The 16,177-nt window shown below is 36.6% G+C and overlaps 1 protein-coding gene across 2 annotated transcripts; it reads left to right on the top strand.

Moving 5' to 3' along the window:
- Window positions 1-641: 641 nt before the first annotated feature.
- KLF5 (KLF transcription factor 5) lies at window positions 642-14,403 on the top strand. Of its 2 annotated transcripts, none has more exons than XM_063444693.1 (4): window positions 642-935; window positions 2,994-3,852; window positions 5,695-5,754; window positions 13,191-14,403. In XM_063444693.1, exons 1-4 carry the CDS (start codon window positions 756-758, stop codon window positions 13,367-13,369), a joined length of 1,278 nt encoding a protein of 425 aa, XP_063300763.1. In that variant the 5' UTR covers window positions 642-755; the 3' UTR covers window positions 13,370-14,403. The 2 variants fall into 2 exon arrangements, with proteins under 2 accessions (XP_063300763.1, XP_063300764.1); XM_063444694.1 differs by lacking the exon at window positions 642-935 and adding an exon at window positions 1,724-1,747.
- Window positions 14,404-16,177: the final 1,774 nt, after the last annotated feature.

The raw sequence follows: 16,177 nt of genomic DNA, 5'->3' as shown, positions 1-16,177 counted from the left end.
AGAAGAATGTATCCACTACACCGAAAATTCCAAGTGATATCAAAATGGCGACACTGAGGTTAAAAATCCCAAACTGTGGCTATATTAAATGGCGGTAATCTCTCCAGATTGGCTGAGTTTGCCTAGATATTGGGATTTTATTTTGCTCCAATTTGGAATGCAATCTGATATCTGGATGGCAAAAATCCGGCTATGGTAGTTTTGTAGAATTGTCCAACATCTGACATTCCGATTAAATTCATTGCTATTCAAAATTTACTGACTAAACCCCTATGCATTGCCAGACGTTATCTGATGTTTAAACCAATGCATCTTCATTTACACACTCATTAACCTCTATTCAGGGGTTAATTAAATTTACATTAATTAACACTTCAGTTGCTGGAATACTAGTAAAAAAAAATGAAACATTTCATTGTGCTCCATCCTCACTTTCCCTAATAATGTCAGTACCAGCACACACTGTATTTCAGACTGAGGACAATATTTGAGGGGCGGCTCCCAACACAGCCTACTCCCCTCCGCCTGCTGACACCCACACAATGCGTCTCATTGGCTCCGGCCCCCAGGAGACTTCCCTCAGCGTCCAACCCCGGAATAAAGCGGGATCCACCCTGCAACAGGTAGCATCCTATGCTGCACTCACTACTCAGTCACCGTGTCCGCTCAGCCCGGGATCTCCGCCGCTCACTGCGCTCTATCTCCCCTGCTCCGTTCCATTCTCTCCGCTCTGCTCCGGCCGCACAGCGGGATCTATGGCCACCACGGTGCTGACCATGAGTGCCAGGCTGGGGCGCCTGGAGGAGCCGGTCTTCACCCAGCTCAAGCCTGTCCACGGCGGGCACCATGCCTCGAGAGGGGACCCTGCTGCCGGGGGAGCTCTGTACGGGGACGATCTCAAGAGCTCCAGGATGCTGACCGATGATATAGTGCAGGTAAAGGCAACTGGGGCAGCTAGCCGGAGAGGGATAGGCATTCAAACTACTCATAGGTAGATCGTGGGCAACATACAGTACCCTACTGGAACTCATAGAGTTAATACATTCGAAGCAGTAGTAATAATACTATTTTTTTTTATTGCTAATGGGGGTGTACCAGTCAGGACTAGGAGGTGATGGTGTACATTTAGGGTCCTGGTGTCAGTATAGATAGCTGGCTATTAGCAGCTGTCTCCTCGCCCCCTCATGCTCACTGCTGCAGAACAGAAATAAAGCGTGCAGGGAACCGGTCAGGCTCAAACAACAGCTGGGCGACCGAAAAGGACTAGGTGGCTAACCACAAAATGAGCTGGCCACCTCCGGGTTTACTATTCCTGCTCGATGTGTCACCCAGGCTGCTGCAGAATGATAGCCCCCCCAACCCACCGTTGGTTGGCATGCTGGCTACCCCCTGCCCCCCCCATACCACTCCACACACACCTGAATGCAGGCTGGCATTCTTGGTTGGCACCCCCATGCTGGCATGCTGTCTATCCCCCCCCCAGCATGCTCCCCTGGCTGGCAGCCCCTGATAGAACCTGCACGTTGATCACATTGTATCCAAGCTGTCACGCTGTTCTATGCATAATCATTTATTTATGTGTTATTGAACTTGTCTGTGTTCGGCAGATACTTTTGTTCTTAACAGTTAATCACTTTATAGCTCAGGGTTGAGTTAGTAATGTTGGCAATAAAAGAAATGCAAGTCTTTTCCTGTTAATGAGAAAGCTGCAGGCACTGGGCGCAATAACAGGAGCTGTAAAAGTCAGGTATTATTATCATTACGGTGCATGTTCTCAGGGAAACAAGTTTTTGATTATTATTTTTTTTTTTTTTTTGGGTGGAAAGGGACTAAACGTTCCGAGAGATTATTGCATGAGAATTATTGCACTTGTGTGGTATGGTTGTTTTCATTTTATTTCCATTTGTCAGCTGATTCATTTTTGGGAATGCTCAAGGGATTAGAAATGACTCGAGTTTTTACAGTAGATGGGGGAATGTAGCATTTGTTCATTGAAGAGTACATGATAAATGTTTGGCTGATGACTGTATTGGTGCTGACAGCCTAGAGCCTCCTATGTACCACTCCCCACCATTCAATTTATTTGATATGAATACAGTAAAAGAAAAGGCTAATTTAAAATCCCTTAATTTTACAAAATGGAATGTGCTTGCTCATTCCCAAGTTTGTATTATCATTTTAGAGTGTGTGTGTGTATATTATTTATAAAGCACCAACAAATTCCGCAGCGCTGTACAATATATATCTATTTTCTTTCTGCACAATAAATATTTGCTTTTAGTTTAGGGTCAGGCTTGCAAAATTAGGGCTAAAATTTAAAAAGTCCAACTCGGTTGTATTTAACTTTTTTTTTTTATATATATCAATCTCTTTCAGTTTGTAATATAATAATACTGAGTAGATGCTGTGTGTGTTTTTTTTTTTTTTTATGCCCTGCCTATTAAACAATAATATCCTTACGTTGTTGTTGTTATGGTAGTGTGTGTGTGTACACAAAATATACATTTTGTCCTTTTTTTTTCTCACTATTGGATCTTATTTTAAAAACATTCTATTGACTAATGATCCTCCCCCGCCCCCCTTCTTTAATTTTATAGTTCAATTGTTTTGGATTTTTCTTTTCTTTCAATATGTTTCATTGACTGTTTCTTGTGTGAGTATGTATCTCTAAATTTATCAAAATCGTCTTCAATAACAAACCATTCATTTGATAGGTTTTTAAATGTTAAGCTTTTTTTTTTTTTTTATATATAGAAAAACCAAGGACAAGAATGTATTCACTAAACCTGTAGTTGTAAAGAATTGACAGCATAATTGCCAAAATAAAAACCTTTACCGTCTTCTCTGTTTTTTTTCAAGCTCAACTAATATTTCCTTGTCACATTTTTTTTTTCTGTTTTGGATAATATCCAATTTGAGAGTCTTGTGGCAATAGTGTGTACTGTGTAAGCGTATTTTGTGTCTGAACTGTAAATATTCTATTTCTCATTCAGACTAGATGTGAAATGGACAAGTACCTGACTCCTCATGCTCCACCTGTTCACACTATGCAAGAACAGAAGAAATACAGGAGAGACAGTGCCTCCGGTATTGACCAGTTCTTTAACGACAGTGATGGACTACCTTACAGCATTAATATGAATGTCTTCCTTCCGGACATCACTCACCTGAGAACAAACCTGTATAAAGCTCCAAGGCCTCATGTAACTCATATTAAGACAGAGCCTGTCACTGTATTTAACCAGCAAAGTGATTGTGCCACATCCCAGCCTCTCCCAGAATTCACCAGCATTTTCAGTTCTCACCAGAATTCAGATCTACACAATATCTACATCAAACAAGAGCTTCCATCGCCAGAACTTCAAATTCCAGTGAGCCCTCAGCATGGTCAGTTATATCAGCTGTTGAGCTCTCCTGATTTAGACATGTCTGGTTCTCCAAACCAGGCGTCCGTAATAGACAGTATGAATAATGCTTCCATGTCAACCGATATGTCTGGTTTCAACACAATCCCCTCCTCTGTGCCACAGACTGTAATGAAGCCCTTTCATGGCATTCACCAGTGCTCATACAGCATGGCCAGTCAGTTCATGCAGCCACAAGAAGCCACCTACTTCCCTCCTTCACCACCCAGCTCTGAACCTGGCAGTCCAGATAGACAAGCTGAGCTCCTCCAGACAGCAAATCCTCCTCCTTCATATGCAGCTACAATAGCCTCCAAGATGGCAATCCACAACCCTACACTATCAGCGCATGTATCCATGACGTCCTCCGCTATTCAGCCTGTCCGCTACAATCGCAGAAATAATCCAGATTTGGAAAAAAGGCGAATCCACTACTGTGACTATCCTGGTAAGACATAACTGGTAGCCAATTTGATCCTATTATTTATCTATCTATCATGATTCCTACACAGCACACATACGCTGGCTTTAAATCTGTATCAACTAAGTAGTATATATTGTTGTGTAACAATTAACTACACTTTTCATTTCTGTAGATATTTCTTAGTTGTTTTAAAAGGTTATTTTTACTTGGAGGCAATCCTAGGTGCATTTTACACCCTTCCGCCTAGCTTTGACGGCTTGGGGGCTAGAGGTCTGTTTAAATTGGCACAAACTCAGTACATACTCCTGTATTGTGCTCATATGGCTTAAACAGAATGCTGGGGCGTTGACGTTGTGCTGCATGTAGTGAAGCACCATATAGGCCTATGTTGGCTAAGGCACAAACCATTCCACTCTCCCAAACACTGAAGAATCAAGTACAGTTTAAGATATAAACTTCCCTTGTGGTTTATGTGTAGGTGATTCGTATTCACATGAAATGTATTTTGATTTATGCCACCTGATGATGAAAAAAAGTTATGCTAAAATTAGTTGTTTTTTTTTTTTTTTGTTTATATACAAGCTTAATAAAATTCTGTAAACTATTTTAATTATTGTTATGGTATCAACATTCTGTTTTAATAGCCACATCAAATGCATGTGATGTATATGTTATGGTAAATCCTCCACATTTTTTCTGATTAATATGCTTGGCCATGTGATATTCTGTTCAACCTTGGAAAAAGTTATGGTCGTCAAAACAGGAATAGGTTATATATTGTTATGACTTGCATATAGTAGGATTAGAATGATTGCAGTGAAGTAAGATTGGATGTAGAACTGCTTATTTGTAGATTTCCAAAGATGTTATGTTTTGATACTTGTGTCATTGACGATTTCATTCAGTTTTCAACATGTACTTTTATAATGGTTCCAGGCATCATCATAATCTGGTCCTTATGGACTCTTTTAGTAACATTACCTGCCCTAGCAATCTTCTTTCTAGAAGAACTGATGTAAAAAGAGAAGACATTCCATGTTAGCATAGTCTGTTGTGTTCAGAATATAATTATGGCCTGGAAAGTTGTTATCCTTAAGGGTTAACGTAAAAGTAAGGCTTGGAAAGAATTCATTAGGTTCCGAGTGATGTTCTAGAATTGAATGGGACCTGAGGTGATCTTTAAGAAGCAGAAAAGTTAAAATGGGCACATGCTTTGCTTTCTGCCGGGAAACCCAAATGAGTTTAGTTGTGTCCTAGCATGGTCAAGATACAATGGGAGATTAAATATCCTTTGCCTTACCCTTTGAGTACAAGAAAGGAAATCGAGAGTACATGTAATGTGGTTGATGGAATGCCCTGGCAGAAGGTGCAAACTCTTCATTAGAAGTATTTAAGAAAGAATAGAAAATGTCTTCCCAGCAGATTTATCACTTAAATATTGCGGCAAATAGCAAAATAATGCTAAACCCTGGCACACTTTCTTCCTCTGGAATCTCTCCAGGTATTTTTAGAATGCAAGAATGTAGATGAATATGTACTGCTAGGAATAACTGTGATAAATAAGTCGGCTTAATAAGAATAAATATACATGGGCATCTGACAAAATACATCTGTTGCAACGTTGACAAAGCTTTCTGTTTTTAGGACGCTAGCCTTTTCAACACTGTGAGCGGAAGGAATGTTTTGCTGAGTGTGAATAAAATAATACTAAAATATATATTTGTCTTTCATATTTGCTGAAATACAAATATATATCGAATTCAGTACATTCGCTCGCAAGCTTCACTGGCAACCGGTTATATTTACGGGGGGAGGAAGAAGTGACCATTTTAGCTTGTAACAGCCCTGCTTTCTTTTCTATTCCAGGATGCACAAAGGTATATACAAAGTCATCTCATTTAAAAGCTCACCTGAGAACACATACTGGTATGTGCATTTATTGTTCACTTGAATGCCTGTGTAAATATTATCCATACAAGTCTTGCCTTTTTGAAGTCTGTATGTTTTTCATCCTTAAATCACTCATTCATGGTTAATTTTGTCATGTGCTTTGTTCACCATTGCAGTTAAATTATATCACCTGGCATGTGGGGGTTTCTTTTGTTATACTTTTTGTAAATGTTATTTTTTTTTTTTTTTTTAAATGACCACGTAAGCTGAGGACCATTCAGTGAAAGTATTCTTTATTTCTGCCCCTCTTCTTCAGCCGTAACAGATAATCTAAATGTCTCGACACAAACATATGATGCAATCATCCTTTGTCATACCAAACTATACAAGAAATTGCACTTTCAATTACTCATACCTGACCGTTTGTTTCCTTTTCACATGCTATTTTATTTTAAATTGCGTTTGAACTACTTTGTACAAAAGGCCTCAAGTACATTGACTTTCACATCAATCAGGAATTATTAGAACATCATCCCGTTGAGCAGCGCTTGGGAATATGTTGATGTCTTCTAAACATTATTAATAGTGGGTTCTACTTTGTCTGTTGTCAGTATATTAATGTAAGGTTGTAGGTTTAGTGGAGCACAAGAAATTGACTAAGTGATGCTTGCGTAGTGTAAAAAGTGCTGCTGGGGAGACAAGATGTGCAAAAATGGAGAATAGTTATAAATCTGGACCAGTGAAAACCATTGTATTGGTTGCCATGCGGATAGCTTCACGTTTTGAACCACACCACACCCCACTGTTATTTTTCTTCTTATAACATTAACATATTTGAACTGTTATACTCTGCCTCCCCTGACTATTTAAGCTACCCTCTTTTGGTTTAACCTGGACTATATATATTCCTGCAAGTGCGCTTGTGTATTCCCCTTTGCCCATTTCACTTGGCCATTTTATCTGTGAGTGATTGGGTAGGATTGCACCTTTCTAATTGGAAGTCCAGGTAACCTTCGGCACTCCAGATGCTGTGGACTACATCTCCCATGATGCTTTACCATCAGTTATATTGCTGGTAAAGCATCAGGGGAGATGCAGTCCACAACATCTAGAGTGCCGAACATTGCCTTCCCCTGAGGTGGTAGCACATTTCCCTCTTCTCTCCAATGATGTACTATGTTGCGCTAAAATGCATGGCTCCTTTAAGACCGAAGCCTATGTTAACCAGTTTAACTACCATGTTCACAGCCATTGGACTCCTAAATTATCGCTGTCTCATTAAGACAGGTGTGTTGGGAAATGTACATTACCCTTCAGGGGAACTTCCTTTTTACGAATGAGCAAAGTCTACACGTGCAGGGTTTGCTGTAAAGCATGGCCAATATTCTTCCAGACAGTGTGCATTTTCATGTCACAGAAATAGCTACACAGCCCTGTTTTCAAAAAAAGCTCTTGCAAACCAAAGGTATGGTATTTATCAAGTATAAATACGTCTAAGCAGCCCTCAAGGGTGTTTGTTCACTACGCAACCCAACATAAATTTCAAATACCCTGTGACAACCTTTATTAACCTTGCACTGTATATTTTTACCAAAAATCTATCCATGTTTTCTATAGTCTGTCTCCGTATGTATAAGCAAACAAACAAAACGATTTAGAAGTTTGTTTATTAACAACAGACTTGCAAAAGCTTGTTTAAACTGACAGTTAGGGAAATCCTACTTCAGCTTAGTCAAGATGGAAACTGTATAATATTTGGCCTACATTTTTTATTATTTGTGAGTCAACAAACTTATTTTGAAGTTTGATTATTGATTACATTGTTGACAGCAGATTCACAAAAGCTTGTCCAATTGGAGATTAAGAAAATATCCCTTAAGCTTGGTTAAACTGGAGATTCATTTATAATATTTGGCCTACCTTTTTTTTTTTTTTTTTTTTTTTTTTAATCAGCTCTTTAGTAAGAAGACCATATTTTAAGATTGGACCAAACAGCAGAAGTTGTGTGTGTGTGTGTGTGTGTGTGTATGTGTATGTGTATATATATATATATATATATGATAAGTAAAAAATAATTATTATATATATATATATATATATATATATATATATATATTAATTATTTTTTATTTTTTTACTTATCTTCCCCCTCCCCCTATAATTACCAGTAATGCTGATATAATTTATAAATCTATTTCTGTCATGTCATAGAATTTTGTACCACCTGAAAATTGTTGTGGAAAACTTTATTTTAATGCTTTTATGTCTGTCTGTGTGCGTGTATAATAACTTTAGCTACTAGAACAGTAGAATTTGTACAGATCTCCCATGTATGACTCCGGTAATGCTTCAGCAGTTTTGTGCATTACTTTGTGTTTTAGTCCTTTTTTCTGTAATAATTTACCCTGTCCTGGCTCTTATCTACTCCCCCTTAGATAAGGATCCTTGTGCATTAATGTGCTGAGATGTATCAGTCCCCACTTTAAGGTAATGGCGTTCCCATTGTTCTGTTTTGGCTCCAGGAAATGTAACCCATCATCCATTTGGAAATCTGTCTTACTATTGCTATGGAAGCAAGGTCTTGTTTTAAGCAGTTAATTCAAATTAATTGTTTTTGTGTAAAGAAACTCTTTGAAAGCTAAAGGTTACTATGGAAATCCTAGCTTTGATAAATGAAGCAGTTATCTTTAACAGCCACTGTAAAAATATAAAAGCAGTAGAACAAAGGTCTGTTTTGCAGACTGTTACTATGCTAAACAAATCTGTTCCACCAATATGTGTTTTTCATAATCCTAGCTTAAACATATTGCTGGAGTGCCCCAACACCGAAACTGAGTCACTTCTTTATCTGTTAACCTTGGCTCAGTGATGATCATGGCTAATTTATGGGATTATGCCTATTATAAAGCATATTTTGCATGTAGCCACTTGAATGGTTTCAGTGTGCCATTGTGTGTAACTGGCAGGTTGGATTTCATACTTGACTAAACGAGCCAGGTCCTAGAGCCTAGTTAGAATTAAGGAGCATGTTACCTGTAGCGAAAAAAAAAAAAAAAAAATATATATATATATATATATATATATATATATATAAAATATCCCTCTCTGACTACGTCTCCCATGTTGATGATTTGACATTTGTAAAGGATCTACATTTTTCCCACCCTCTCTGTAGATAAGCCTTTTCAATGTCTTTTCCCTCTATACCAGGCTTCCCCAAACTATGGCCCTACACATGTTGCTGAACTACAACTCCCATGATTCTCAGCCTATCTATTTTATTCATAGAGTCATGGGAGTTGTAGTTCAGCAACATCTGGAGGGCCGGATTTTGGGGAAGTCTGCTCTATGGATTAGAGTATTTCTAGATTAGAGAATTCTAGAATTCTCTGCTAGACTAAATCTAGGCAAAAATGATATCATTGTTATTAAAGGCATATTCTAAGCATCGTAACCGCTATAGTTGTGCTGGTGTTTAGTGTTCCTTAAGTTAAGCAGATGAAGGTCTGAAGCCAGACTTCCCTAGTAAAGAATCAAATAGCATGGTTGGCCCTAACACCTCTCCGAGCGTGACCTTTCTTTTAGTATTGAGCTAAGCTGTGAAAAAGTAATGGATATCCTTTGCTAAAGTTGAATTATTTATGCAACACATATTGTTCCCAACCTCTACTCTAATTAACTTTTAACAAGTTTAAGTTTCATTAATCAAGCTATACTACACCTGCAGGACTCTAATCTGATATTCTCTAGAGTTCTGTGTTTATTTTCCACTAGTGTGTAACCAATCAATGATTGTATTAAGGGGCCATAAGTAACTGATCTAATAGTGTATCTATGCATTCTGTTTGCTTCTACAACAATTAGATTTTTTTTTTTTTAAATCTTTTTAATCTTTAAAATGCCATTATTAAACTAAGTTTTCTTCAAAGCAAATCCTAAATTAATAAGATAGTACCATGCAATGCAATTTAGCAGAGATTTGTTTAATATTCTCAAAAGAAAAAAGCCTTGGGGTATTCAGCAGTCCTGTTTATCTGGCCAAACTCGTTCTTTAGTAATCACATACTATTCAAACTGCTTTTTCCTTCTAATCTTCACTTCTTGACAAAAGCTTTAAATCGCCTGTGAATGATAACCTTGCTTTGCAATCTGTCATTTTACATAAAATAAAAAGCTTGGAGCAAAGTTTGTCTGGTGTACCGAGTCAAAACACTTTTAGAATTTCTTTTGTATCAAAACCCCTTCGTCTTTTTTATATATTTATTCAACCTTGTTGGTCCTTTCAATCCGTTTGAATACCTTCTAATAGATTTTTGTCTCAGAACAAACACAGACTAGGTTTAATGTTCATTAGTGGGAGAATCTCTGTCCTGTTAGTGTTTTTGTGATTTAAATCAAAACTGAGCTGGGCAGTTTCTTGGCAAATTGTCTTTACATTTATTTATTTTTTTTATTTAAAATTGTTAGAAAACTCTTCCTGTAAACTTAATAAAATTATAAACTTTCAGGACATTAAAAAAAATGTACAAGCAATATTTAACCTAATGACCCATAATTTTCTTGCTGATCTTAATAAGGATCTAAGTTGTTAAGACTTTCTTTGCACCTTTTAGCCTCCCAATATATAATTTAATTTGAAGAAGCCTGTCCGTTCAGTTGGCCTATGGTTTAAAGAACACGTTCTGTGAAATATCTACTGTAGATATCGTACCCCTACTTTTACCCTTTGTGTCACTATACCCCACTCCCTCTAGAATGTAAGCTCATTGAGCAGGGCCTTCCACCCCTCTGTTTCTGTACGTCCAGTTGTCTGGTTACAATTACATGTCTGTTAGTCCACCTATTGTACAGCGCTATGGAATCTGATGGCGCTATATAAATAATAATATCAATTATTGTTGTAACATCATTTTAATATTAAGGCAACAAAAAAGTTCACCAGGCACTCAGCGTCCAAAGCCGCAGGCAGATTTAATGGAACAAAAAAAGAGCAGCAACATTTCGACCTACTACGAGGTCTTTTTTTTTTTTTTTTTCAAGTTAAAAAAAAAAAAAAAGCTTGAGGGTTTAACTTCCTATGTTGCTGTAGTCTATGGTCATCATTTTGTTTCTGGAATGTTTCATTCCTCTCCTGCATTCACTTGCAGTGGGAGTGGTTTCATTCTGTCAGCTCTGTTTCCAATAAGGTAACACCATGAGGATAACCTGGAAGATTGGCAAGACTGTTGTTGCGGCAACATCTGAATATTTGAACACATGATTTTTGTATATTACTGTATTGGGGAAGTATGGAAAATAGTGATTTGTGTTCCTATCTTCACTATACATGAAACAACACTGATCTATAGTGCAGTGAATACGCAATATAAGACTTAATGCAGTGTAGCCTAGGGTTGAGGTTTATTTTTTTATTTTTTTTTATTCCCCCTCTCATTACTTCTAAGCCTCATTGGGGCGCTACATTTTCAAAATACAGAACGTTATCAATTAGTTAAGTAAGATATGTTGATATTGACCTCTTGAGACTATGTTGGAAATAAATAAAAAAATATATATTTATTAAAAATATCTTTTTTTATATTAGTGTCTGTTTTAAAGCAATCCTATTACATGTTCAATACATCTGAATGGACTCTGGTACCAAATAAATATTATTTGAGTGTTTACTAAACTGAAAGTGTATTTGCTGTAGTCAGAGCTCTCTGTTCACATTTTAAAAACATAAAACACTGTAAGTGTTTTCAAGTAGAGTGAGGTATGATATTCCTGGCTTGAATAGAGAAGGCTGGCATGTACAATTTGGCTACAAGTCGGTACCAGTTTCCCCATGGTGTTTTTACTTGAACAGTGCTGACATTTTAACAAATCCCGTAGAAGTTCTTCTCAAGTGGAGGAGTAGCTCCGTTTAAATTAACAGGAAAATAGCTGTTTTGATTCAGTCGTCATGTTCCAGTAACTGAGCTAAAACACGTTACTCTTTATAGAATAGTATTTTGATTTAACACTGTAGGCATTTTACAAAAAAAAGTTAGAATTTGTTGGCATGGAATCAAAAGCTTCTTGAACATGGTGTGAACCATGCCTAAATCAAAAAAGTAAACTAGCTGAGTGTATGTATATAACCAGGCTTAAAATATCTAGTCCTGTGCTATTAGCCATGTCTTATACATTTTTTTTTTTTTTTTTTTTTAAAGACTTGTCCTGATTTTATTTGTTTAGGAGTCCGGTAAGAACTTTTAGTCTTCAGCATTTTTTTTAATTTTTTTTGCTCTAGAAGTTGTGACGTTCACCTGGGAATTGTCCAGCTTGGTTTGAGAGTAATTTTTACATAAATTGTAATGTTGCTAATAAACTCTATTAACGGGACTAACAAACATTGAAGCCTCTCAGTGAATCACATTGATGACACTAGGACGGTGATTATCCTATTCTCTTCTAGCAAATTGGTTTGGCTATGTGAATTTTTAGATGGCTGGATAATTTTGCTGTGAGTTCAGACCATTTATTTTTGCAGTGTGAAGTTTTAGAAGATTAGGCAAAGTACCTGTCAAGAAATGTTTTCTAGTTTTGGAAAATTTTGCATAATGCCACATTTGTTACTGCTAAAACGAAGAACGTACATCTTCAATTCTAAATAAAGCTGTAATAGGATAAATATTAATAAGGAGATATTTAAAGGATGGGTGTATATATAGAGACCTACAAGTGATCTGCACTTAATAGGCTTTACCTAAAATAGTGAAACTTTATCTACAAATGCACGAGAGCTCTGCATCTCATTGAAAGTGCAATCCAATACTTTTTTTTTTTCTTTAATTCTTTGGGGGGGAGGATATAATATGGGGTGGCTTTGATCTATAGGGAAACCAATCTGTTCACTGATTCCATAATTGATCTAAATGTTCATTAAGCACTTTTGGGATGTGATGTTATTGTAATTTACATTCTTAAATTGTATAATGAAGTTCTGGTATGTAATTAAGGCATTGGCAATGTTTGCTCTCATGTAGATCAACCATTGTGAAAAATATTAAAATAAGCCTTGGGCAGTCTAGAACATCATATTTCTACATGAACGTAGCTGGGTTAATGTGAAGGATTATTGGATTTCATCAACTTATTATTGACAGGAGGGCACGGCTTGGGTATGATGTAATGACAGCACAGTCTTAGTGTAGTCTATTATGTTTGTGCTTATGTATGTATATCTCTTCCTCCATCGCATCAGTAGACTAACATGAAAACCATGATTATTTTATTTGTATTTATTTTCGTATTATTAAGACACAGTAAACATCAAGCTGCACAGTACTGAATATGTTGACATACTGACTAAAATGATATTGTCACCTCAATTGTGTTCCTCAACTATCTGTAAATATACCATGTACCATTGCCTGTTAAATAAAATATATATAATTTATTTTTATGCTGTACAACCCTAACCAATTTTATAAATTGTTTAATTGCAGGAGAGAAGCCATACAAGTGCACTTGGGAAGGTTGTGACTGGAGATTTGCTCGCTCAGATGAACTGACCCGTCACTACAGAAAGCACACAGGAGCTAAACCCTTTCAATGTGCTGTGTGCAACCGCAGCTTCTCTCGCTCTGACCACTTAGCCCTGCACATGAAAAGGCATCAGAACTAACATGGACTATTGCAGAGACTTTTATTCTTTTTTTCCCAAACCCCACCCCTAACTGCCTTACCTGAAATATACTACAGATAGGAACAACCAGTAGGGTAATTGCTGCCATAAGACTTTTTTTACATTTTTATTTTATTTTTTTTAAAATACCTGTTTTGCTGACTTCAAAACTGGAAATTCAAATACATATTGCTTCTTTATATTTAGAAGGAAACTGGGAAGATTTTGAGTTATATAATGACTACACATTCATTTAACCTTTTCATTAATGGTTGTGTTTTGTGTGTGCAAATTTAGGCCAAATGATATATATCGCTTAAGTTAGACGTTCAAAATACAAGATTATAAATGCACGGGGAGTTCAGTAGCACAAGCAAAAGAATGTGTCTCTAAAAGGAGCTTTTGGACGATATGGGAGACAGCTCCACAGAACTGAATGGCTAAACACCCGAGCACTGGGTGATGTCAAACATATTCTTCCTATCTACAGTAGTAATGATTTTGCAGTTCAAATGCAGAGAATGTGGCATGGTGGGAACCAAAAATCTCCAACAATTGGAGATTTATTTGTAATTTTTTTTAAACTCTATTTTGGCCCAAACTTTGCAATTTGGTTGTCAACAGTGTTTTAATGAATGTCCCAGTTGGTAGTTTTTATCTTCATACAAGGTATTTACATCTCAACACACCCAAGGCTATTAAAGTTTTGTAGTATTGTTTTGACCAAAGCACTGTCTTTAGTATCAGTGTTTAGTAAATGAAATGAGGTCACAGATGACTGCACGCAAAGGACAAGCCATATTTTCTTAACCCTAAAGTGACAAGCTAACCTCAATACTTGATCCTACATGTACATTTTTTTTTTTACTATTTATTTATCGAACATTACAGCCACTGAACAATATCACAAATATTATTACACATGCTCAACGTAAATAATGTTTTAGTATATTTATATTCTCAATTGATTTCATTAAAAAAATTCTAGTGCAATTCAAATGATTCCAAAGAACCTTTTTTTTTTTTTTTTTTTTTTTTTTTTTTTTTTTTTATATATTTGTTAAAAATAAGCTAAGATATAATTGTAGAGAGAAACCATTCTGTCATTATTTTTTTCCTTCCATCCTAGCAGTCATGAAATGCTTATCCATTGTTTGAGATATGTTGGGGTAAAGTTGAGATAAATACTTGTTACGTAAGGATTTACTTTTATAAATTAATACAGTGAACTATATTGGCCGGTCTAGTATATCATCGTTTAAAGGACCACTATCGTGCCAGGAAAATATACTAGTTTTCCTGGCTCTATAGGGTCCTTGGGCCCCCCTCACCCTCATGGCCCCCCTCCTGCCGGGCTCTAGGGTGAGGAAGGGGTTAAACCCTTACCTTTTTTTCCAGTGCCAGTCTCCCTTGGTGCTGGGGACTCTCCTCCTCCTTTCCCCGTCATCGGCTGAATGTGCATGCATGGCAAGAGCCGCGCGCGCAGTCAGTCCATAGGAAAGCATTCTCAATGCTTTCCTATGGACGCTGGCGTCTTCTCACTGTGAAAATCACAGTGAGAAACGTAGAAGCGCCTCTAGCGGCTGTCAATGAGACAGTAACTAGAGGCTGGATTAACCCTCAGTGAAACATAGCAGTTTCTCTGAAACTGCTATGTTTTCAGCTGCAGGGTTAAAACTAGAGGGACCTGGCACCCAGACCACTTCATTAAGCTGAAGTGGTCTGGGTGCCTATAGTGGTCCTTTAAGCACATCGTAGGAAATATTAGTGTCCTATAGAACAGTTGTCCTGTTGGACATATGGCGAGTGCAGCTGATCAGTCTGTAAAATGCATGTTAATAGACTAATAGAGTTAATCACAGTGGTGAGTTTAGTATGTCTGCTATCACCGATTAACTTGCTCACATCTCAATCTGCTGGATATCACTAGCCAATTTTTGCAGAATTGCTCAAACACCTAAAATATTATTTTATTCCTATATAGTTTAATACAAATCATCCCTTTAAACAAATGTCAAAATATGTTGGTGCTTCATAAATATTATGAATCACTTAAGCTCTAGTTGGCACCTTACAAACGAGTAAATGTTTTGGCCATTTCACATTGTGAGCTATGGGAAAAAAATCTAAATCTTAGTTCATTTCTTTTACTAAAAGGATTACAATATCTGGCACTGAAAACTGTAGATGTACCCTCCTACAGCCTGGTTTTGCTATTTGGTTCTCTAAAGCATCAAGGCTGTGCTCTGTGTTTAATAGTAAACAGTAAACATTTGTGGGGTTTTTTTTGTGTTTTTGCAATATACTGCACTGATAGTGTGCTAGATTTTATTTTATTGTAATATTTTGGGTGCACCAGAATAACCAATAATTATATAAAACTATTTCAATTTTTTTTTTTCTTCCAGTTTTATATTAATGGACACAGTAATTTTTATAAGTTACTATGCAGTTACTACACACATATTGTAATTATCTTGCATACAAAACATAGAAGTAAGAAAACATTTTGATGAAGGTTTGATGCACCAGGAAACTTGACATACCCTCGAGTTTTTACAAAGTAAAAAAAAAATCTCTCAAATATAAAGAGGGTCTTAGAGCGTTTTATTATACTGTTTTTCTTGTCTATTTATTTCATGGTACAAGGTACTTTTTTTTTTTTTTTTTTTTTTAAAGCTACATTTTGATAAATTAACATTGTTCTCACACGAGTTTACTTTTAAAGCATGTAAATACATTTAAAATGTAAATAATTTTGTAAAAGCTTTTAACTGTGTTTATATAAAGAGATGTGCACTTTTTGTT

Source organism: Pelobates fuscus, chromosome 1, assembly GCF_036172605.1.
Source record: "Pelobates fuscus isolate aPelFus1 chromosome 1, aPelFus1.pri, whole genome shotgun sequence".
NCBI classification, from domain to species: domain Eukaryota; kingdom Metazoa; phylum Chordata; class Amphibia; order Anura; family Pelobatidae; genus Pelobates; species Pelobates fuscus.
Note: the sequence above shows the minus strand (reverse complement) of the source record. Positions and strands in the feature narration are given on the sequence as shown.